This window comes from Tubulanus polymorphus, chromosome 5, assembly GCF_964204645.1.
Source record: "Tubulanus polymorphus chromosome 5, tnTubPoly1.2, whole genome shotgun sequence".
NCBI classification, from domain to species: domain Eukaryota; kingdom Metazoa; phylum Nemertea; class Palaeonemertea; order Tubulaniformes; family Tubulanidae; genus Tubulanus; species Tubulanus polymorphus.
Genome location: NC_134029.1, coordinates 20887354 through 20911576, shown reverse-complemented (window position 1 = coordinate 20911576; position 24223 = coordinate 20887354). Strand labels below are relative to the sequence as shown.

The 24223-nt window shown below is 40.9% G+C and overlaps 2 protein-coding genes across 3 annotated transcripts; one reads left to right on the top strand and one right to left on the bottom strand.

Annotated features, from left to right (window-relative positions):
- The first annotated feature begins 885 nt into the window (after nucleotides 1-885).
- LOC141905441 (protein PRRC1-like) lies at nucleotides 886-4392 on the top strand. Of its 2 annotated transcripts, XM_074794306.1 has the most exons (8): nucleotides 886-927; nucleotides 1359-1481; nucleotides 1588-1626; nucleotides 1715-2052; nucleotides 2144-2198; nucleotides 2283-2392; nucleotides 2478-2635; nucleotides 2974-4392. In XM_074794306.1, the coding sequence occupies exons 2-8, from the start codon at nucleotides 1382-1384 to the stop codon at nucleotides 3287-3289; spliced, it is 1116 nt and encodes a 371-aa protein (XP_074650407.1). In that variant the 5' UTR covers nucleotides 886-927; nucleotides 1359-1381; the 3' UTR covers nucleotides 3290-4392. The 2 variants fall into 2 exon arrangements, with proteins under 2 accessions (XP_074650407.1, XP_074650408.1); XM_074794307.1 differs by lacking the exon at nucleotides 886-927 and having other exon boundaries at nucleotides 1178-1481.
- Nucleotides 4393-7793: 3401 nt separating this feature from the next.
- On the bottom strand, nucleotides 7794-23436 carry LOC141905523 (histone lysine acetyltransferase CREBBP-like). The gene is made up of 23 exons (XM_074794401.1): nucleotides 23234-23436; nucleotides 22131-22882; nucleotides 21197-21431; nucleotides 20473-20817; nucleotides 20083-20226; nucleotides 19607-19859; nucleotides 18937-19196; nucleotides 18542-18732; nucleotides 17337-18015; nucleotides 16926-17044; nucleotides 15776-15946; nucleotides 15054-15211; nucleotides 14874-14954; nucleotides 13864-13920; nucleotides 13301-13378; nucleotides 12996-13211; nucleotides 12526-12672; nucleotides 12325-12438; nucleotides 12066-12231; nucleotides 11545-11766; nucleotides 11296-11454; nucleotides 10490-10771; nucleotides 7794-9693 (listed from the first exon to the last, which is right to left on the bottom strand). The coding sequence occupies exons 1-23, from the start codon at nucleotides 23325-23327 to the stop codon at nucleotides 7819-7821; spliced, it is 6798 nt and encodes a 2265-aa protein (XP_074650502.1). The 5' UTR covers nucleotides 23328-23436; the 3' UTR covers nucleotides 7794-7818.
- Between the last annotated feature and the right edge of the window lie 787 nt (nucleotides 23437-24223).

Below are 24223 nucleotides of genomic sequence, written 5' to 3'. Positions count from 1 at the left end.
ATCTTACTAGATACTGAAGACCAATCTTATTAACATCTAGGGTCACTTTTGGACAGGTCTCGTGTGAAACTGAACTCAACCAAAAGACACAGTACATGTATTAATCACTTGAAGCATATCCCAGCTAATAACATCTCGTTTTATATACAATCAATTATTCATGACATTTTCTTTAGTTTTATGACATACATCTCTGATACAGCATCATGTTTAAGCTTAATCAATAATGGAGTTGATTTAACGTTATTTCTATCCCATGTATTTAGGCCTATTTTAAAGTGAGTTGAAAGATGGACTGAAATAAAAGTATTAGATCATCATCTTAGAAGGCCTATACAATACAGCGTAACATCACTGAGTTTTTGTTTTATTTCTTCTTTTCTTTAGCTTGAAATAAAGAATTTTTTCGGACTTTCAACACGTCAGGTCAGTCGTCATTGATCGGAGGGGGCCCTGACCTGGATTATGATTTGGCTTTAATAGGTAAATTAGACACGTAGTTCAAATGGTAATATTCGTGATACATTATTATCATCATCATACAGTCAGTTGACGCGCACGACTTGCGCCGCGTGGTTTTGTCGTGAGGTGGTGAAGTGGTTGACTGTTTTCAATCTGTGCTGTGTGTGGATCAAAAAATTCCCACAGCACGGGTTCGACCACGTAATAGAATTTAGGTTTTAGGCCTCTCTAACCACCTTGAGCTGTGAGCTATCGTGGGCTAACGTACACGAGGATGATCCAGCCCATTCGCATTTGAAAACTGTCAAAATTCATCGATGCAGAAGAACACAGAACACACACTGCAGTTCGAATTTCCCACACAAAATGGCAGCACTAGTATCAGTGACGGAATCCCGAGAAATCACCGAATGACGTAATAGGTAGGGATATCCCATTAGACGTGGCAGTTCATATTGTTGTTGGGTAAATAATGCATGAATTTGTTTTTCCTGCTGGCTTAGGAAATAGAATTATTTTGAGATTTGTGGTTTTATGCTGGAAAAATTATAGGTGGTTATGGAGGAACAGTTGTCAGTGTTTAATTCGCTTGTGATCAGTCGTCTTTAGCCGGTTTTGGCCTATCCATCGTTCCGAACTGGCAACTTCTCAAGTTCTCCTCCATCTTGATCTTGCTGGAAGACACTTCTTTCCTTGTCTAAATAAAAGCATTGGTGCCTCACAAAGACCTTGCCTCGACAAAAAATTTGAATACAAAAATAGATGACGTATCTTTTTCGTATTCTACATGTATAAGGCTTATTGACGCTTAGTTTCGATAATTTCTACAGCCTACCATGAGGATAATCTAACAAGTACGATATTGATAGTTTGATGAGTTGGCATTTTATTTTCAGCATTAATAATATAAGTCTTCAAAATGATGGAAGAAACAAATGAAGAAACAGAGAAGTCTGTGGAAGTCGATTCAGTAAGCAATCAATTGCAAGAAGCTGCTATTGAGACTGAAACTAAACAAGGTACAGTAACCTATAAGTGCATTACTTTTTATCATTAATTGCTCAGTCGAATAATTACAATGTTATTACCGTTAATAATATTACATAAATTATTTGTCTATCTTAGAAACTGTTGCAGTAACACCAGCAAAAGTATCAACAACTAGTAAGAGGAGCCAATTTAAAACAGCGTCAATAGTTCACTGAATTACTGGTGAATGTAAAATTCTCACGTTTGAAATATTTCATTTCAGTTCCGGAACCTGTACCAGTTGTGATACCAGCTTCCCCTATTGCTCCACCTGCGTTCAACATCACACCTGTCATCCCTACAGCTGCCCCATCTAGTGGACCAATAACACCACCTGTCTTCCCTACATCGCCCGCTATGCCCGCAGTTGCTCCGGTCTATCCCACGCCGACTGTAGTACCAACAGTGGTGCCAGTTGCCCCGCCATCTCAGGGCGTTCCTCGCGAGAATGAAGCATCCATCGACATCGACATCAGTAGCTCAAATTCGGTACCAGCATCTCCATCAGGAACCGGTATTATAGGCTGGTTCGCCGGAAGTAGGATTATCAATAAAATGAAGGTAATTTCGACTGATATAGAAAAAAGATAAATTCCAAATCTTGCGGAATCAGTATCTCATTTTTTGGTCTGGTTTAATGGTTATTTTGTAGACTGGTATGGAAACTATGATCACAACACTAGATCCAGGAATGAAAGAATATATCAGTAAGTCCGAGACTTTGTATTGAACGCGAAGCAAAATATTACATATTCAAGTTTTGTATCTAATGATTGCATTTTCATAATCAGGAAGTGGAGGAGATATAGATATCGTTATAACGTCAGAACAAGAGACCAAAGTCAGTGCAGTTAGAGAGGCATTTCAGACAGTATTTGGTAAAGCTACAGTTCGACCTCAGGTTCATGAATTTTCTTTTTCAAAGCCCTTGTACATTCCATTCTATGAATTACTCGACTAAATTGTGTTCGTTATGTTTCATCTAGGCATCACATGTTACAACAGCGCCGCAGCCAGTTGGTTATACATCCGGAGTGAAATCTGCTGAAGAACGAATTACAAATTTGAGACGATCCGGAGAAATAGCCAGCCAACAACCTGTCATATCCGTAGAAAATTTCATGGCAGAATTATTACCTGATAAGTGAGTCGATGATTTTTGACACAGACACTTCCGTGGAGAAATATTTCATAATTCACCAGCGATATGTTATTCCTACTTCAATCATCCACCATGTTTTATAAAGGAATTTACCCATGATGCAACTTGCACCACTTGTCTATATACTGTATCTGTATAGTATAGATAGGCGATGAGTGTGCATTTAAGATGGCGTATCTGGTGAATTTTTTATCGTAGATTACAATTAATGTTGTCATTTTCGACACACCAACACGGTCAAATCCTATATTCAAGTGCCTGTGTTCTCGTGACTGAAAATATCGTATTCATGAAATGAAAAATATTTTCGTTATTTTCAGATGGTTTGATATCGGTTGTTTGCTGTTGAAGGATCCGCGCCACGATATCGAGTTACAATTGTTCACGCAGGCGATACCGATACCGACGGAGATCGTGTCGCAAATACAAGACGAAACGCCGGCCGATTACAATTTACGCTGGTCGGGATTTTCAGTGACTTTAGGCGAAGTTATACAAAAACGTATGCCACACGTGGACAGAAAGCAGTGGCATTTAGCGTATAGCGGCGTTTCGCGGAGAGAAATGCTATTAATCGCTGCCCGGTCTCTCGCCGGGATCTATCAACAAAGACTTCCAACTTCTTTAGAGATCTAGACAACTTGTGTTCCTATGATCTGTGTAAATAGGAGGTTAACTCGGTAACTCGTGTACAGAGCTTTAATGCCAAAAAAAAACATTTCGTTCTATGGAAAGTTTAGGTTGTTTATCACGTGGTATGTTAGGTTTCATTTAGTAGAGCATTCGTACCGTACAGTGTTTTCAGTAAGAAATTAACAAGCCAGGTCCCTTCGAGAAACAGGAGTTCCCATAATATGTCACAGTCCCTGAAACAAAAGCTGGTTTGAAAAAGCAGGTGGGTCCTTAGACGGGTCTGGGACCCGGGACCTGGCTCTTATTAAAAACACTGACCGTATACATTTGTTTGGTGCAATACATCGGATATGTCGTAATGATCATCCTCATTTTTTAAGTGATGAAGACAAATTTGTTGTGCTATTTACGTTCGAGGTGATTGAAAAGAGTCAAAAACGATGATTAAAGATTCTGTGATCTCATTTTGATTAACGAAATGTGTTAAAAAAACTGCTGGGACATGAAATATATTTTAAAAGATGTAATCGGTGAAGGAACTAAAATGTAAAACACATGTATTTCATAAATTCATAAAAGCCTTGATAACTCTGAAAAATTCCCTTGTCTATAAAATGCACATTTTTCTCATCAAAATATGTTGGTAAGTTAAGTGCCACTGCAACGATTAAGGGAATGGTTTTTACTCCGGTTAGAATAAGTTTCCTCGCTGTACTTAATATGTCATGAATTTTTTATGCACAACCCATGCATTATAATATTTACACCCTTTGTTTTTAGCAGATTATTTCACTCAAATCTCTTATAACTGTACCTTGTCACTTGATGCACTGAAAGTTAGAAACAGATACCAGTAGATATTTTTCTTATATCTTAAATTCCGTTATAGCAATCTTTAGTTTAAAAGTCTTCCTCCTTTTTCATTTCATTGTGCTACTACATATACCGGGGGTACGTCGATATCTGCTTCACTTTGGTATATCTGTCTTAATTAGAATATTTTTGTGTACGTTCAAATCTAATTCATCATCGATAAACGTAGTGTTTTCTCCACTATAATTTCTTTATTGAATCTCTTTTATTCTTCTGGGAAATAAATATTAATATGACGATAAATTGTTTGTTTGTTCAATATATGAGATAATATCAACATTATTCTGTCGGCTTTTATTTCCACAGAGATCATCCTAATCCCTACGAGCAGTTCGTTTTTTTGTGATGAAATGGACGCCCAATAGCGAACTAGCATGAATGATCCTTGCATCGATGAAACTCCTCAAGACCAAAACACGTTTCCGAAGAATTTGAAAAACAAAAATCGAACGTGAAGATATTAATTTATATTACTATATCATTTATTTATTGTCATGTTTATTTACAATATTTTGAGTAAATATGTGCTATTCACATAGGTGGAAAATTTATGATACATACATTACACAGTACAAGGAGATGATGGCCAATATTTGACACCAGTTATGAACTCGCGCACCGAGAGTACATATAGTCTATAAATAGAATGTCTATCAGTTTCTCGTGAATGGGAAGACTAAATAGCTAGAAATGCACGAATTCTTCCTCTTTTTTTATTTTTACAAAAATTATCATCGTATATCTCAGAACACTGTCTCTTCGATACAGCTGGCCGAATATCAACGAAATACATCTACGCTAACTTTTATACCTCATAATTCGTCGACTAATAATTACGGTATTCCTAATTTGTTCAAATACACACATACATATATGTAAGTTCATCGGAATTGCCAACGTCGATTTTTTTTTTACAAAATAATTCAATTCATAAATAGATTTTAGTTCACGCGAAAACCTTGATATGCAAATGCATTAACATCACGGGTATATTATCTACATTCCGAGCACATCGCGACTCTTTTCGTACTAAGTCTAACGAATTTCGTCAACCGTCCGCGGACCGAAAACAGTAACAAAAATCGTCGCCAGACCCAACGACGACAGCTATAGACCCTATCTATTTATAGAACATATATACACTATAGCGAGACTGACACGAAGTTTAAAGCATGCGTTTCTACTACTTACTACTCAACATTATAAACTAACCAACTAAATCATCGAAAACAACTATTTGCGTTTTTTGCCTCGCGTCGTCCGTAAACGTTACGCCGATTACTCGATGGAGCGCGCGAATAGAGAGAACTGAATAAGAAACCGATCACAAAAACTACTAACGGACACAGCACGACAACGACGAAGACGTTCCAAGCGAATGCTAGGGGGGGTACCACACGATTGAACGGTTAATAATAATCGTCAACAATATTTTTTCGGTCGTAAAAAAATAAATAAATAATAATAATAAGTGTACATCGATCGAGTAGGATTTTGATCCCTTAGTTATCCGGGTAACAGGACAGAGAGGGATTTTGAAAGAGCTTCGTCTTTTTGATATTAAAAAAAAAAGCTGCCACAGATACACGCAGGCGTTTGTTTCTTTGTTTGTTTGATATCCCGCGAACTCGTACCAAAATCGTCATATCCGAATCTTGTCGCTTTACTATCGTCCTATTATTATTGCGGAAACGAAAACAAGACATCACTATGTACATAATTTGAAAGCCCAGCCTTGCTGTAAATTCAATAATAGCGACCGACATCCCTAAAATGCCGGCGTGAAAAATAAAGTTCAATAAATTACTCTGATATGGTTAAACATTTTTTCATCTTTCGCTATAATCATTATTTTTTTCTTCATTACTAATTATAATTTCTATCATCATCATCAAGTCACAAACGGACGCTACCAGAGCGCCTCACTAACACATTCTCGATAATACTGGTCTGAGAAAATTGTCAAGACTATAATTTATACACAAGACAGATAGAAAAAGAGAACAGACATATTTCTAAACGGAATTCAACTCGACAATTTCGAGCATTTCACCGCGCGCTTTTTATGAGAAGAAGAACGAACGAAGAAGTCGTTTCTCAAAAGAATTATTAAGATCTTAACCCTTTCAGTGCATCTACACCACAATGCGGTGTATAAATAAATCGGTGATGGAGTTTGCGAATACACCGCTCTGCGGTGTTATCGATGTAATTAGTTTTTATCTCTAATGAAAGATGTCAGCACCTGCCACAGCTGAATACTAATACCTAATGATAATTATGGTATTCAACACAGTCACTGGGTTTGAATTCCTTTTTTTAATTTTCAAAATATCTCCAGCATTTTAGGGTATTTATAAGTCAGCACTGAAAGGGTTAATCGAGTTTTTTTTTAGAAGAGTAGGTCGTTCGTCTTCGACTCAAAACGCAACCGCCAAGAATTCACGAAAATCCATAAATGACGCGAGGCGGCGGAGAAAAGCGAGTTGAAAGATCGAATAACATCGAAATTCGTACGTCGAACGTACGTGTTTAGAGCGTAAAGAGTGTGCGAACAGGTCGGGTTCATCGTATAGAACTATTCGACGAACGCCATATAGCAAGCAGATAATCGATTACCAGGAGAGATATAAATTAGTAATAACATCTTATCATACAATCAGCGTTGTTTGTTTTACTCTAGTAATATATTGTTCTAAATGTCTGTTTACATGTACAATACATACAGATACGACGACGACGACGTACGTACGAAGCTGCTTTCATCACACGCGCGATTCGAATTAAATTCTCATCAAGCCGTCCACGAGATTGACTTAACGCATTCATTCAACGATTAATATATAATTTGTTTTGTAGAGAGTTTCTCGATCAGTGGCAGCAGCGAACACGCACACATCATCATTATGCCAACACGCATCATCTTACAGTAAAACACGTACACGTATTACATATATATTGCCGCGCGGTCGATTTGCATGTATCGGAACTGGGGTGCGCGGGCCGCCGGCGCCCCCTATTGCAGCGCGCAATACGTACTCGGCGCGTCATCGACTTAAAAAAAAAAACTCGACGTCGAAAAATGCTAAAACCTAGATCGGAAACGACGACGACGATTCGCGATGGCCGAGTTCGGTTTCGTTTAATCGATCGTTTATAACACGACGAGATACACGGCTGCGAAAACCCTACAGCATTATTCAGTTTAAACCATTATAACACAGAACACATCCATCATCCATTTTCATATAGACACAAATATTTCACCATCGTCATTTCATAATAATATATATATATATAATCAATAGCGACACGTGTATCGTATTTTTTTTCTTATAAAAATGATAATAATCAATAATAATAATAATAATAATAATAATAATAATTAATAATAATAAAACATATTTCTTACAGTCCAAAAATCGTAGCATTTGTTCTCAGAAAAGATATAAAGATTCGACTATGTACAATTATTTACACCAGGCAAGGTTACTATTCACAGTACACGGCTCTTTGTTCCAAGAGTCTTAACATCACAATAACTTTATATATATATATGTATATATATGCATATATATATATATTTACATATACATATATATATCTATATAATTGTAATAATAATATCCAACCAACCACGCTACGTACGTTGATATATACTACAAGGTTTCGACGAACCTCGATAGCTGGTCCTGCGGCGTGAGAGGCGCGACCTCCGGTTCAGTGGGATTCAGTCCGAGATCCTGACTCGTCGCCGGACTCTGTAATTGTTGCATGGCGGCGGCGGCGGCCGCGTTGCCATATTGTCCCTGTAACTGGGGTAACATGACCTGTTCGGTGATTTGATCCGTGCCTCCGCTAGCGTGCGGATGGGGGGAATGCGACTGTTGCGTTATGTGCGGCGACGGTTGTTGCAGTTGCCGCGGCGATGGTACAGGTTGCTGCCTAGGTGACAATGATGGTTGCGGCGATCGGACCGCCTGTGCTATTGAGGTAGGTGGTGAACGCACTTGTTGCATCATTTGCTGCTGAGAAGGAATGGCTTGTTGCCCCAGCAACTGTTGCTGAGGACTTACCGGCTGGTTACCAACCATATGTTGTTTTAATTGTTGTTGTTGCTGTTGAACTTGCAGCATTTGTTGCCGCTGCTGATATAACAATTGTTGATTATCCCCTTGGAAATTCTGTTGGGCGAAATTCGGTTGCCCGTGTTGTCCTTGGGCGTACGACGGCCCTTGTTGGAATTGTTGAGGAATTTGTTGCTGTCCGGGTTGCGGCATATTTTGACGGAACCGATTAAACCACTGCTGTTGTTGTTGAGGAGCGCCCCCTTGCGGCGGTCCCTGCATCTGGGGCGGAGCTCCTTGCGCCGGGCCCTGCATTTGCGGGCCGCCCTGCGGCGGACGAGGCATTCCTCCCGGTGGTTGCTGCGTGTGCTGCGTTCGATAACGTATAATTGCCGCCATTAACTGTGGACTAGATTTAATAATGTTTAGCACTTGTTGTTGCTGTTGATGAGATGTCGGAGATTTCAAGCTATCCAATAACTGTTGAAACGAAGCCTGAGGAATTTGCGGAGGCCTCTGCGGTGGATTCATGTTCATATTATTCATTCCCTGTTGCATGACACCCGGCGCCATCTGTCTTTGCTGTGGTTGCATCTGCGGCGACTGCTGCTGCAGAGGCTGCGGTTGACCCTGCGGCTGAGGTTTTCCCGGATACATCTGTTGCCAGCGTTCTAACGACGGCAACATACGATTTTGCCCGGAACCGGGCGGTCCGGCCATTTGAATTTGATTCATCGGTTTTTGCGGCGGCGGCGGCTGCTGAGGCTGTATTTGAGGCGGCGGCATCGGATTCTGCGCCGGTTTGCCGTAGCTATTTAAAGCGCCGGCCTGTCTTTGCGCGGCTTGTTGAGCCTGCTGCGCGGCGAGCATCGCGCCCGGCGGAGGTATAGTCGGTTTACCCCCGAACGATTGTTGCGCTTGAGTAGGCGGCTGAGGTTTAACGGACGCCACCGGTCGCGACGGCACCGACGGCTGTCCTTGTATCGGGGTCGACTGACTATGCGAACCTCCCGGTACGGTCGACTGTTGCATCGCGGCCATACGACGCCGCAGCATCTGAGCTTGTTGCAGTCTTTGTTGCAGCTGTTGCTGGCGTAATTTGTGTTTGATATTGAGACAAAACGGCACCGGGCATTTAGCCTCCTGGCAATGTTTCGCGTGGTAACAACACAACGCGATGAGCTGTTTACAGATCGGACAGCCGCCGTTCGTTTTGCGTTTACAGCTCTTCGTGTGCGAAACGACGCGTTTCATTTTCTGACAGCTCGGTAATCGACAGTTCGCGTCGCGACACTGACACGCGTGCACCAACGACTGAATACAACGTTGTATCGACAAACGACGCGACTCCTGCGGATTTTGTTTCTCCTGTCCGTCGGCCGAGCCGTCGTCCAAATCGAATCCGAGTTTCTCCATTTTGTGCGGATGGCCTTCTTTCTCGAAGCAAGGCACGCACAGGTCGAAGTCCTAAAACGAAAGGAACAAAGTTCGTCATATCATCCTCGCTACAAAATGGTATTCTTAAAGATTGTTATATTAATAGTTATCGGAACTGAAGAAAACCTAAATGACCCATGGTTCCCACAGTTACATGATTACAAAATTCATATAGACATTTATTTTCCCAAATGGAAATGGTCTTCGTAATAACGAACAGATATCACCATCACTTACAACATTTCAATGGTAACTGATTGATAAAGGTCGTTTCCAAGAAATATCGAAGTAGGTAAGTTGCCCTCAGTAAATGCTACATGAAGTATAATGAATTTCCCAAATATTTCCAGGATTTGAGGAAAATCGATCAAGTTCCCAAATATTTCCAAACCAGGAATAGGCGTATCATTTTAAAATCATCAAGTAATTTCAATTTTCCAGTACTTCGGTAACTATGAACAACGAACCTCAGGTCAGGTGACTTGAAATACTGGTTTTAGCTTGAACTTTGTGAGAGTAAATCAATATTGTCAACTTTTTTAGCAATTTACGAATTCCCCGAGTTTTCCCTGATTTTTCCATGTCATAACAAAAAATTCCATGAGTAAATACATGTACAAGGAATTTCTCGGTTTAAAATGTTACAATTTATCAAATTCCTTGAGTTTTCCCTCAATTTACTGATTCGCTTAAAAGCCCAGGTTTTCCAGGTCAGTAGCCATTCCGATAATAGATTATCGGTGATTAAGCAATGCAGTAGGGAAGAAGAGACTGCAACTCCAGCTAAATAAACCACGATAACTAATAGAAAATGAAGATTACTTACATCGCAAACTGTACAGTGGAATCGGGTTTCGACTTGATTTTTACAGTTGTTGCAGGCGTACACGAAGTTATCTTTGCCTTGATTATGCAGCTCATGCAGTAACGCCAGCGTCGATAGTTTAGCGCGACGCAACGACGAGAACTCGTAGTGTTTCTCGCGCGCTAACGTCAAAAACGCGTCTCGTCCGTCCATCAGATCGCATTGTATGTACGGATCGGGATCCTGTATGGGCGGTAGCGACGCAGCCGTTTGAGCAGAATGCAACCGGATCACGAAAAATACCTGAAACAAATCGAACGATTGATTGAGCAACCTATTCAAATACTCGATGGCCAATTTTATAGACTGAGACTATCCTATAAAGCCTAGCTCAGGTCGACTTAGGACCCGACTAAATTCTTGTAAAACCGCGGTAGTACACTTCCTCGAGTCCCCAAGTCTTGTTGTTTGTTGACTCGCTAAGTCATGTGATGCAATACTTGTCGCCAATCGGCTAGGACATTCAGATCGATCATAGGAAATAGAACTTGTTCTATCCTTACAATTCGGCTTACGATCAGATAGTGATCAATCCGTCGCGTAAACTCATGTCGAAAAAGGTACCTGATTTAAAGATCGCTGACTTCACTGCATAAGATCTGACTTATCTCATTGGATCTTAGTCGACCTGATTCAGGCTTAACCCATGGGTTATCTCATTCGATTCCAATAATTGCGTTAGGCCGCTGGTGTGAAGTTAATACCGATGTATGAAACTGGGCCCAGATGTACGAAACACTTTTAAATTTCGAGCCTATGAGACTTACCTCTTTATGTTTTTCCATTGTGGCGTACAGTTTAGCGGACAAATCATTTCCACCGTGAGGAAGATTCGATTTCTTGCTATTCTTACGTTGGTTGTTGTTCTTCTTGTTGGCCTTCTTATTGCGTCCGCTTTTCTGGCCCTTTTTCTTGCCCTTTTGACCCTAAAATCAAACGTAAGCATCAATAATTCAACTCAGAACGATCGCTTCGTCGCGTTGCCAATTACGTCGAATATTCTCGATAATACTCACATCAGCGCCACCGTCGCCGTTCTCCGGCAACTCGCACGTATCTTCAGCTGCGGCAGCTGCAGCCGCCGCGGCATCTGCCTCCTCGCGTTTACGACGTTCCTCTTCTTCTTGCTCCAACTCTTTGATGCTCTCTTCGAGGACATTCGGCCAGAAATCGCCCTCGAAATACGGCATCTCGGCGGCGCTTTTTAAATTGTTCTCTATAGCGTCTCGCAGTATATCCTGTAAAACAATCGAACAAAGCCCTCAATAATAAATAACAGTATGACCACTTTCCAGCAGTTTATAAATTCCCTGAATAATTCCGAGGAATTTCTTGGTCTATTAGTTACAATTTATTCATTTTTTTATGAATCACTTAGTGATAAAGAAGAAAAGCATGGTCAATAACATATCCAAATTCCTTGTATTCCTGGTTTTTTTTTTGTGCAAAATTCGTCAAATTCCCCGAGTTTCCCTCGATTTTTAGGATTGACTGAGTTTTGCCAGGTCCCTGAATAAATATCCTCCGAAAAACTGACCTTATAGTCGATGACGACTCTTTCGATAATCGCTTTATCAAGCATCTTTTTATACCAGTCTTGTAAACGTTTCGGCTTGGGAATCTTCTGTTCAGGCGGATGACAGTGAAATATATAGTCATCGCCTTCACTGGGAGGACACGCCCATATATGAGCCATTGTATACCTGCAAAATTTACGACATTCGATTGTTATTTTTTATCATCCCTGAACATAGAGCTATCGCGAGCCTGTTAACATATCAGCAGTGCATACGTACCCTAATTGTTTGACATAATCTAAATATCCGATTAATATCTCGTGATAAACTGCAGTTCTGTACTGGCGTGGTTGAAAGAAATGAACACTGTCCAAATATGATATATAAACTCGCCTGAAATAAGAACAATTAAAAATGTTCACATCTGAAAATCTATGACACCCATACAATAACAGTGGATTCAAGAACTGAACGACATACCTGGTGTTTGGCATAGCACAGTCAGATGAATACTCTTGTACATGCATTCCAAAGAAGCACACTTCAGTTCCGTTGATCTCTTCAAATGCAAACATAGCTTTCGTTTTGTAAGGAAACGACTCGCTCATTTCACCGGTTTCCACATATCTACAAATAAAACAAATCAACAGGGTTCATAGCAGTAAGGCTGAGGTGAAAATAGCAAAATTTCAAGCACGTTTTGATAGCAAAAGTAAGCACACTTTTGTTAGGCACAAGTGACACTTTTCTTATCATTCGCAGCTCTCATCCATGTCCACAACATAAATCGGCAAAAAAATAATTTGGAATACAATACTACTCGTTTTAAGGGCTTTACTAAATTTTGTTCAAAAGTAAGCACTTTTAAGCTTTTGTACCCTGAATTAATACAGAGAATATCTGTATCAAATCATCATTCTAGAAGATAATAACTTATATCCACAACGAACCTGGCTTTCATTCCAGCTTTGACGTCGGTCTCTTTTTCCGAACTCGACAGCACGCGAATGACCACCTCTCCAGCACCGGAGTCTTTCTTCTTCAAGAACGAATTGACTCGATTTTCTAAATACGTGCCGAGCTTCGTCGCCGGCAGACGCCGCGCCGTGTATTTATTCTCTTTCCGCTTCCGATTCGTCGCCTTCAGACAATTATCACATACAAAACTGAAACGGAAGACAAGCGACATAAAATATCGAATACATAGAATATCGCGTCTTCTACGATAGATGATCTGATGATCTTTAAAACTCACCCGTTCGGCCAAATCGGATCGAAATGTAGAACACATATTTGATGCAACTTTCGTCCGCATTCTTGACACAGGATAAAACTGAAATCGTAGATAACACAAAACCATGAACAGACTCCGCGAATAGCAACGTTTCTTCGCTCTCAATACCCGTATAAACTTTATTCCGAATATCGAGGGAAGAAACACTTTTCAAATCTCGATTGTTTTTCATTTTTAAGTATTAATTCTAATTTTTGCATTTATCAGAAATTGAATATCTTAACTAATTACAAGATTAGACATTGCTTAATACATATTAACTACGCACTAATACACTTAATTTATAAGCATATATTAGTATTGATAAAGATACACAGCAAACGCAAGACTGTATGAGGTTCATTGGAAAAATGTTCCGGGAAACATTCATTCAACACCCGATACAGACAGACGACACCACTACAAATTACTAGTGATTGATAGAAGATTTTATCCAAGACGATTCACGTATCGTCTCAATTCGGAAAATCTTTACGATTCGATGCATGCGGTCACGACCTGCGCCTTTCGTCATTTAAACTTACGGTTCGTAATCTAAAGAGTCGTTCTTTTCCTTAACGAATTGGCTTTTCTTGATTTTACTGAAGGATAACAACAAATTCAGAACGAGGTCAGGGGCGTTTCGTATGTCAGTACAGATTGATATATATATATATATATAACAAGGAGAGAAAGCCACAGGGAGTGATTGAGTTTCCAGTCGAATTTCCGCCCGCGATACAAAAAAGAGACCGAAGGCGGAAATTCGACGAAACGATCCAACAACCTGAAGTGCTATTAAATATAGCTAGGCAAGCCAAAAAAACTACAAAACATGACAGCTTTAATAGCGTACAACCTTTCACTTCCGCCCAAGTACATATATTATACCCCCATTGTTTAATTAAGCATTAGAAATTAATGTTCATTCGAGGAGTACATTTATAGTGAATAAGGTTGTAATAACCCAACGAGCCATTTATATTGAATATTTCAACTGAAATGTTTTGAAATCTAAACAATTGAGGCTCGATTGGGTCGCGAGTAAAAGCGGTCAGGTTAGTGCATTTTCTAAGATGATAGTGCCCATGAAAATAGACACTGCCAACTTACGGCTCGGGATCAAGGTGATCATTTCGCATTCGCACGAATTGATCCTTCTTGATCTTACTGAAAAACAGAAATACAATCGAAAAACATTCAGAATTCAAGTTTTTCTTCGTTTAAATCAAAACGTTCTTATTTCTGGTAGAATCATTTCATCGGGAGATGCATTAAAGGACTGACTCAGTTTATGAGTTCACGAAAAACCCTGTTTCCCTACGAACCACAGAAAGAAACTCATTCTTCGTTTACAAAATAACATTTGAAAACTTCAGAACTATGGCAAAAAATCTGAAAGTCCCGTCTTCTCAAAGAAACTGGATTCTCAAGCTACTTCGACGCACCGGTTTCTAGTTCAAACTTTAAATATTTCCAATGACAAGAATTGAGTAAATGGCAGTAGAGAAGTCGTCTCTAAAACGATTAGTTATAACGTATAATATTGACTTACACGACTGGTTGAGTCGGATCTTCAGATAATTCTACTTCCTCGCCGTGAATTTCGTTGAAGCATTTTTCGCAATAGACGTAACTGAAAGAAGACAAATATTTAGGATGATGAATTTACGGAATAACGCCGAATAAAGTAATGTACCGCTAGTATACGGTCCTGAAAATGTCAGTTACTTACCGATTCTGATAAGCGTAATACATGGCGTCGCGAGGAATCGTACAAAGCTGTTTACCATAACAACACAATACTTGAGGATGGAACACGTATTTCCTTCCGCAACAATATCCTAACGATTCCATGACGCTGTCGACTTCGTTCTCGAACACTTCCGCTAACTATAAAACATCGAACGATACATACAAATATCAATTTCATCGAATTCTCCATGTCGAAGTATCTACTATGCAGAGCAGACTACCTTGGTGTGTCACAGTAGTTTTCAGCATTAACAACAGTTATTTATCAAAAATAGTAATTAATGGGAAACTGGCACACCAGCTATCCCGTCAGATGTCGCCACAGATGTCGAGTTATAGGACACACTCGACCAAAATTAATTCATTTTCAAGTAACTTTGATCCCAATTTTCGGTCTCCCAATTAGAGTTCATATGTGCCACCATTTTCATATATCATGCATAGAATTTGAGAAAATATCATTAGATTTTAATTGAGTTTGAGAAGAAATCCAGTGTCGATGTAGTATCGTACAGTAGCGAACCTGGCGGATTATGGTGGAATTCCGCTTTCCACAGTAGCGTTGCCGGTACCCCATTGCAAATGAACTAGAAATTATTCTTGATTTTGAGAGTATTTAGAAAATTCTGGTAGTAATGAGTAGTTGACTGCGCTGAAATGGTAATGGTATTTCTGATCTGAGGGTGGAGAGAAGAGACTGACCTTTGTGCAGTATTTGTAAACGCGAGACGTTTTCCGATTGTAGAGCCACGCGTTGTCGAACATGAGCCAGACGTCGTCGACGTACTCCCACGGGTCTTTGTAGCCACCGGTGTCCAGTTTACGACGGATCGTTGACAGATCCATCGGGCGTTTCACGATCTCAAAGTAGTCCTGCAACAAAGTACATTGCCCGAGTTGATGAAACATGTGCTATTAGTGAATCGAATGAAACGACCAGCAATTCACAAATGTCTGCACACTTTCTTCATTTAATACGTTCGGTCCATGTTAATCGTGTAAAAGCATGCACGCGGTAATAAGTACGTGGACACATCGAACAACAAATGAATTTCGGGACGTTCCAAAATGGGAAAAAACCACGGTGAAACTTTAATAGAAAGTACAGCCAGTGTGCAGTCATTTGCAATGGACCCAAACCGTCAGTGAACCATTCGAAAGAAAAAAAAAACAAAAATAAATCAATAATAGATTATACGATGATCATAAGAATGATGATAATAATAAATGCGTTAGATAAGAGCGCGATTGAACAATGACAGTAAGCAGAAGCCTTGCAGCAGTGTGTGTAAGTAGCCTAACTATGATGATCGAGTCTACGCGACGAGTGCCCCTTTTAAAACATCCAAAACTTAAAACGCTAATAAAAATGTTTAAAGGAATATAACCAAGCAAACGGAATGATGGAAATGATTGTGATGATATGAATGGGTAGGCGCTGCACTCGTAATTCCGGTGCTAAAGCAAATCGTGTTTAGGGTTAAAACAAAGCTGGCTATAATCAATCACGTACACACATACATACACAGCCCCGCGTGATAATGTTTTTTTTTTTTTAAAAGCTACTATCGTCAATTTTTTTCAACACGCACCTATCACATACATGCCTCGGAGTTGAGCGAATGATTCAGGCAACATATCTAAATCTGACCTTCATCATTTTGATATATCAGAAAAATCGCACAAAGTCGTCGAGAAATTTACATTTCATATCAGAGTCGAATTCTGCGCGTTAGTTACGAGAAATTACTGTTTTCGAATTGATTCGAGGTCAGATATAGCGTGTGTTACCCTTGAATATGGTTCAATGAAAGCAGGGTCCTGAATGAAATGACGGCTATAGAATTCTTACTGGTATTTGCAGTAGACTAGGGTCGACCGGCTGTCGGAACGGAATCGACTCCGGGTCTTGCTTGTACAGTTTCTCCAGAGTCGGCATCAACGCGGCGCGAAGTTCATCGGCTTTAAAAACTGCAACGCAGAACAAAAAAATATTCAATGAAAAATTTGTCCCAATCCACAACATAAATCATCAGGCCCAAAAGCATTAAAAGGCATAACCAAAGATTCACAGTCTTTATGAATTTTCCGCGTAACGCGTAATTGTCCAAAAAAATATTGATTTGGGGTATCGAAAGCCATGGGTAAGCACTTCGCAAGCACTTAATGTAATTTTTGATTTCTTCAAAAGTAAGCACTTAGAAAAACTTGTTTGCAATGAACCCCGATTGTAAACCGCGTATACATTAGGCCTATCACTTACTCTTCTTGCGACTCGGTTTCGGTCCGGCATCGCCATCAGCTGGTTTTACATCGGCACCAGACTGACCGTCGGTACCGCCGGACGCTCCCGCGCCGTCGGCTACGGCCGCGGTCTTGTCGTCGGTCGTCTCGGTTTTCGGCGTCATCGGCTCCGATTTTATCGACGTATCCATCTGTTCGGGTTTCATGATTTTCCCGCCGCTGCCGCTGCCACCGGGCGTCGCCGCCATTAAACTAGTCTTGCTCTCTAATTTACCGACGATTCCGTCTCCTTTTCCACCGCCGACCGGCAACACTTTACCACCTTCGGATTTCACTTCCATCTTGACGTCCGTTTCGAGTAACGGTAACTCGCTCTTGCCGCCGATATCGTGCGATGCTTGCGCCTCGGCTTTCGGCTCGATTTTAACCTCGGATTTCATATCGCATTCTTCTTTCATCTCTTTACCCAATGAATGGCCGTCCTGCGGAGTCGGTTGTTGAGGCGTTTGTTTACCATTGCTCAACGAAGCCGGTGATTGTAATATAGCTTGTTGTTGCGAGCCCGGTTGTTCCCAGGGTAGAGACGAGGCCGGCTGAGGAGTCGGTATATTCTGTTGTTGCCTCTTCAACGCTTCGCGTAGTTGATTTTGAGATTCCTGAAGGGCCGCGCTGACACTCGTCGGATTTGGTGCAGCCAACTGAAAATTTTCAACGAAAAACATTAATCTAAGTACATCCTCCTTTAGCCATGTAGCTTTCTAGCAGTAAGGCTAAGTGAAACTTAGCACTTTTCAGCATTTTAGTTGCGGAAAAATTAGCATTTTTTTAAATAAATAGTACCCATGATAGACATATTGCTCATCAATCACGATTTGTCAAACTAACAATAATCTACGGAACAAACCACCTGTCATTCATGCACTAGGTCATATTAAATGATGTGATAATAATATATCAATTATAATAATATATACATCAACTAGAACGCATTAAATGACCAAACGTGATGTGCGTTTGGCTTTTCCAACATTCGATCAAGTCTTAGTATCAAAATTACTTAAATTTTTCAGATGGCTCGTAAGCCAAAATGCAAAACTTATCAGCACTCGTTGACATTTTTTGCGGAAAGTAAGAATTTTTGAATAGTCGCATTAAATGGCACTTAGTCGACTTGCTAAAAAACAAGTTATGTAAAATCATAGCAAACTAAGACGATTTACGTACCGCGTTGATATTGGTTGTCGGTGTTGTAGACCTTGCTGGTGGTAACAAACCAGTGATATTATTCGGCTGTACGGGCCCGACCGGTCGCTGTAGAGGCGTCGGCGGCAGCAGAGCGTACGGATCGTTAGATAACCCTGCCATATTAGCATTCGGCAGTCTTTGTCCGGCATTAAGTCCTGGAAGCGGACCATCTGTAAATCGAAATATACAGTAGCCATGTATTATTAATCTGGCAGCTTGCATGTGTGCATTGGCATGAATTAACGCTTCATATTTTACACAAACGATATCGAGTTCAAGGAATCATGAAAATGTTCGTAGTTTAAGAAATATTTTCACAATTTGATAAATTACGATCTCTTTGAGCAATTACTACAGAATGGTGCCAAACTTACTTTGATTGATAGGACGAATACCGGGTAGAGGACTGGGAGGTACGCCGTGTTTCTGTTGTTCTTTCAATCGGTTTTGACGTTTCTCCTCCAGTTCTTTTTGTATCTTGTAGATTTTCTCGGCAAGTAAATGATAATACTCTTCCCGACTGTTGGCCGTATTGTACATATCGCCCTCGACTTTGCGAGCGTACGCGACTAGGTTGTTCATGCGTTTGTCTTTAAATGCTGCTCTATCAGGGGTTGGGAAGATCGCTTGTACACTATGAAATTAAAAAATCACGCAGACGTTAGCGATTTAAACAAGAATTCAAGATGATTTTTAAACTTCCGTATGTTCTGTTATGTTGCATTAGTGATTTGAAGAGATAAAGAGAAATCAAAGCAAATTTTTCAGCAAAGTTTCCGTGTTGGTTTAAATTCTAATTCATGAGTTGTGAAGTGGCAGGAGATGGGTACAATTTTAATGTACGGGATGGTCAAAAGCATCGCTTCAAAAAGCTCAGAATATAAGCAAATGACTTATTTTCAAAATTTTCCTCGAAAAACCCGAATCAACATCAGGGAATTCGTATTCTTAAACTCAGTTTAGTGGATATCAAAAAATCCTTATTTACAAAGCAATGATAAAGCAGTAAGATGACAATACAGTAAGATGGCGCTGAAGACTTACAGTTTATGTACGAGATGATTTCTGAGATCTTGTGTCACGTGTTGATGCCATTCTTTAGTCCCGCGCGTCGTCTGAGCCAGATTCGCCAACGCTTCATTGCCGGGCGGTATATTGCCGTGCGGCCCGAGACCGAGGGCGCCGCCCGGTCCCGCCGGATTGCCGGTTAAAGCTTGTAACGCTTGAGCAGGAGTGGCGGGCGCCTGGTTTAACGCGTTTAATGGCGGTGATATCAGACCACTACCGGCGACGGTGCCTATAAAACACAACGTTTACCGATGACCATCGACGAAAAATCTACCTCCGAGTTGAGATTTGATTATTAAGATTAGGGCGATCATACACAAAAACATTCATCAGCGTCGTGATATTTTAATAAATTAATGAAAATTTACGGATCGATAATTTTTAAGACGAAGTGAGAAACATAAACTGATGAGTGCTTTTAACACATAGCAACCACAGTGTCTATAACAAACCTCTATTTGGTAGTTCGGTAGGATGGGACAAAGCTTTAGTAATCTCCAAAACTGATGCAAATGCATCATCACTGGCTGCGGGGGATGGAGGCGGTAACTTTGGCCGAATAGATGGTCCGGCACCAGGTCCAGGAGAGGATAAACCTACAGAGAAATCGACATAGCACTTTTATACGCATCACAGGGGCCAGCCAGCGAGCCGGTCTTAGCAGACACTCGGGCTATTCCATATACAGGGTCCGCAAAAGCTTACCTACTATAATATGTATTAACTAATTGAAACGATCATTGATCACAAAATGAATTCGAGACCGATTTGATCATAAGTATACGCAGAATTTTCTATTCATTTTGCGATCAACAATTTTTAAGCGATCATCTACGACGTACCTCTTGTAGTTTGGTTTGTTAGGGGTTTATTAATCTCGAGAACCGTCGTGAAGGCGTCGTCAGCCGCGCCGGTCGACGTCGGCGGCAGCTGAGGTCGTATTCCGGCCGGTCCCGTCGCCGACGGTAACGGATTCGACGGAGACGGCAGGCCGAGCGCGTTGTACGCTCGCTGAATGTCGATCGGCGCCATCTGTCCTTGCGGGCGCGGTTGAGTTTGAGGTTGTACGACCGCCCCGGGACGCTGTCGGTCCGAAGCGTGTTTTAACGGTAAACAAACCGGACAATCGTTGCGTGTACAGTTCTTCCAATGTGATATAATCTGCCTGGATGAGGCGCAATGAGCCACTGCAACAGAATAATCACATTATTCACCGATTAGATTCAAGGTGTACAGATAATATATCAGGGTGGCCATTTTCTTCGGAATTGCGTTCTCCTCGACTATTCCCAGTTGATTTCCCTAACCTTATCCGCTAACAATTCAATCAGTTAACACAGCGAAACACGTGAGACATAGAAAGTAAAATTTGATTATATGCGCCAATCTAATTATCTCAACCAATTTCGCAACAACTTAGCGCTTTTTTTTTTACAAAATTTTCGCAAGGAAAAAACATTCCCTGACCAATCGCCGAGGATTTCCGGGTCAATGAACAACCACACTCTATGGTAGAAAACCGTGTGAAGAACATGAATTCAGATATAAACGAACGCGATCATTTACCTGGACACGATTTGCCTCGGTTACATGTGGTCATATGATTGAGTACGTTTTTCATAGTACGACAATGCGGTAAAGAACACGGCTTCATCTCTCCGTTCGCCTGTTCTCGACGTTGACATTTGTGCGCGTGCAACAACAACACCAGTTGCTGCTGGATTAGTTTACGTTTTTCGGGATCAGCCGTCGGCGTCGACGAGGGCGGGTTCATCGGGTTATTAGCAGTCGCGCCGGGAGCCTGAAAAACGAATGCATCGTCGTGTACCAAGTAAACCCCGGCAAAAAAAAAAAACAAAGAAAACATCATCGCTGTTTACTACGCTAAGAGAAGCTGTAAGAAATATGTAATGTTGAAAAAATTATACACACTCAAGGCTAAAAGCCGCTGTGCCGATTTGTTGGTTTCCATGACAACAGGAAACTAACAGTACTAGACCGAAGACCTGAGTGACAGACAGACAGACAGACCGAACATACAAGCTACTTTCATCCAGACTTGATAAGTTAAGTAACTTATGTGCTAATGAGTAAGCATGATGAGCTAATGATTATCATTGATACTCCGGTTATTTCAGTCTCATATTAAAAATCATCGAATACAAAGTAGGTCATGTTGTGTAAGAGAAGTTGTACCACAGAATATATAGAGTACAGTTTCTAGGAACTTGACTCAGGTTACTGTATCAAGTAAGTGCACTTTATCAGGAAGCTATAAAAGTGAGTGGACTATTATATTTTTCCAGCGCTTAATGTTTTACGTTTTCCCTACACCACATTTCAGAATGCACTGCTCGTTTTATTCGGTTCTCGTCAGATTTTGAGGACGAAATAATGAAATATATTTCATGCTTTTAGTTCGGCGAAAAGCCGAGATTCGCAGCAAATCATCCAAATAGATTAAATATAAATTAGAAATTGAGTAAAGTTAGTTACTCACCCCTGTAGCAAGCGGTTGTTGTTGCTGCTGCTGCTGCGGTTGTTGCTGTGATTGTTGAGGCTGGAGTTGTTGCTGTTGTTGGCCCTGTAACTGCGCGTTCATCCCCGGAGGACCCATGACGTTATTCTGCGAAGGCGCAGCGCCGATTTGTTGCTGTTGTTGTTGTTGGCCGCCGAGAGAATTCACTAAAATATTGCCTTGTTGTCCCACTGGCCGTCGACCGGGATTGGTGATGATTAACGGTCCGTTTTGCTGCAAGCCGCCAACAGAGTTCGAATTTAAAAAATTCTGCGCCTGCGTAACTGTAGGCCTCATATTAGCCATCGACATAGTTCCGATTGCCGAACTGATTGCTATAGAATCCAGAGTACTGCTTGCTATACTGTTGAAATTACTATTATTTACATTGTTCAAACTGTGTTGAATCGATGTCGAAGTCGCCGTATTCCCAACATTGGCCGGCGACAGATTATTCGCTAACGACGGACTTTTCACGGCATTGTTCAGGCTATTCGCGACGTTCGGACTTAGTTCTCGTATCATTTGAATCGGATTCGAGCCTTGTCGTTCGAGGCCCGCCGTATTCGCGACGGACGAACCGCCCGCCAGTAATTGCGATAACCGCTGGTGTTTCGAAGATGTATTCTCGACCATCGCGTTCGATTCGGGCGCCGATCCGTTTTGTCCGCCGTCGGTAGTCGGAGCGGCGATGAGTTCATCCGGCAGCTCATCGAGGAAATTACCGAGGTAATCTGCAATGAAAGAATCATCGAACGCTTTGAAGAAGTGGATTTCAATCCTAGCAACGAACGCAGCCCACAAATAAATGAAACTGATACGTTCTCGGCATTACAAGGTACAAAATAGCATAAATTTAAATTTATTTCAAATTTACTTTAGATTTTAAGGCAAAAGCTTCATCGACATGAAGGTTTCAACTCAAGATACAAATAACACTTTTTAAATCTTCGATTGACAAGATATTTTACCAAAAAAGCTAAAGAACATGAAAAATACTCTATGCTTGACTATCAGATTTGTAACGCTTGGTTTACGTACAAATTGAGGACTAATTTCAGTGTTCTGCACATTTTTATGGTTACCTGCATTGTCACTAGCATTTAGGGTTGGAGATGCATTATTGGTTAATTTCTGTCTTTTACTGGGAGGACCGTGATCCACGAGTTGGTCAGCCATGTTGTACTGTATGTATTTAATAAGTAGATGCTGGATTCTTCGGGGTTTCCTTCTTAAAATTTACGATTAATAATTAAACAATCGGAAGCTTCTCGTCGGTCAAAGCTCGCCTTCGTGCCGCGCATAACAAAATCTGAAATGAATACTACATTTACGCGGACGATCTTGACGAACGAAAAGTCTAAAATGGTCCATCTCGATCGTTGACAAATTCGCACGAAATTTACTCCGAATTTTAGCACAAAGCCGTAACGATTCTGTCGGAAACGCGGCGATTATCTCGCTATTTTACCTTTAAGCACAAAGGACAAGTGATAAGATCCTTCGCCGTAACATCAACTATCCACTTCGCGGGTAAAACGCCGCCCATGACGGCCGCTTGGCGAACATTTTACGCGTAAAATCGCAAATGTTCAGGGTCCAATTTGCCCAAAATGGCGGCTGTTGATGAAAAGTTTTATGCTTGTCATACAAAATGCCGAACATTCCCGAACGATCATCGGCGTCGTCGGAATCTAATTATTCACGGCGGAGACTGCATCACGTGACCGCGCGACGTGTTTCCATTGGTCGAAACACCAATTTGACGGTCACGTGGTACAGTTTCCGAGAATAGCCGAATGATACCGAATGAGAAATTAATTAAATACTCGGCGATCGACCTTGCTAGCGCGCATCTCGGGCACTGCGCCGTAGAGAGGCTGCATTGCTGATGGCCACGGCAAAAACATGTCCATCGTTTTTCCTCATTTTTTTGCGATTAGCTTTTTTTGACATATCAGTAAAAATGGAATACCACTTCATATTCGAATAATTCGAGCCAAAACGTGATAAACCACTTAAAATCCATCACCACCACAACAAAAAAAAGGAACAAACAACACATTTTTCAATTG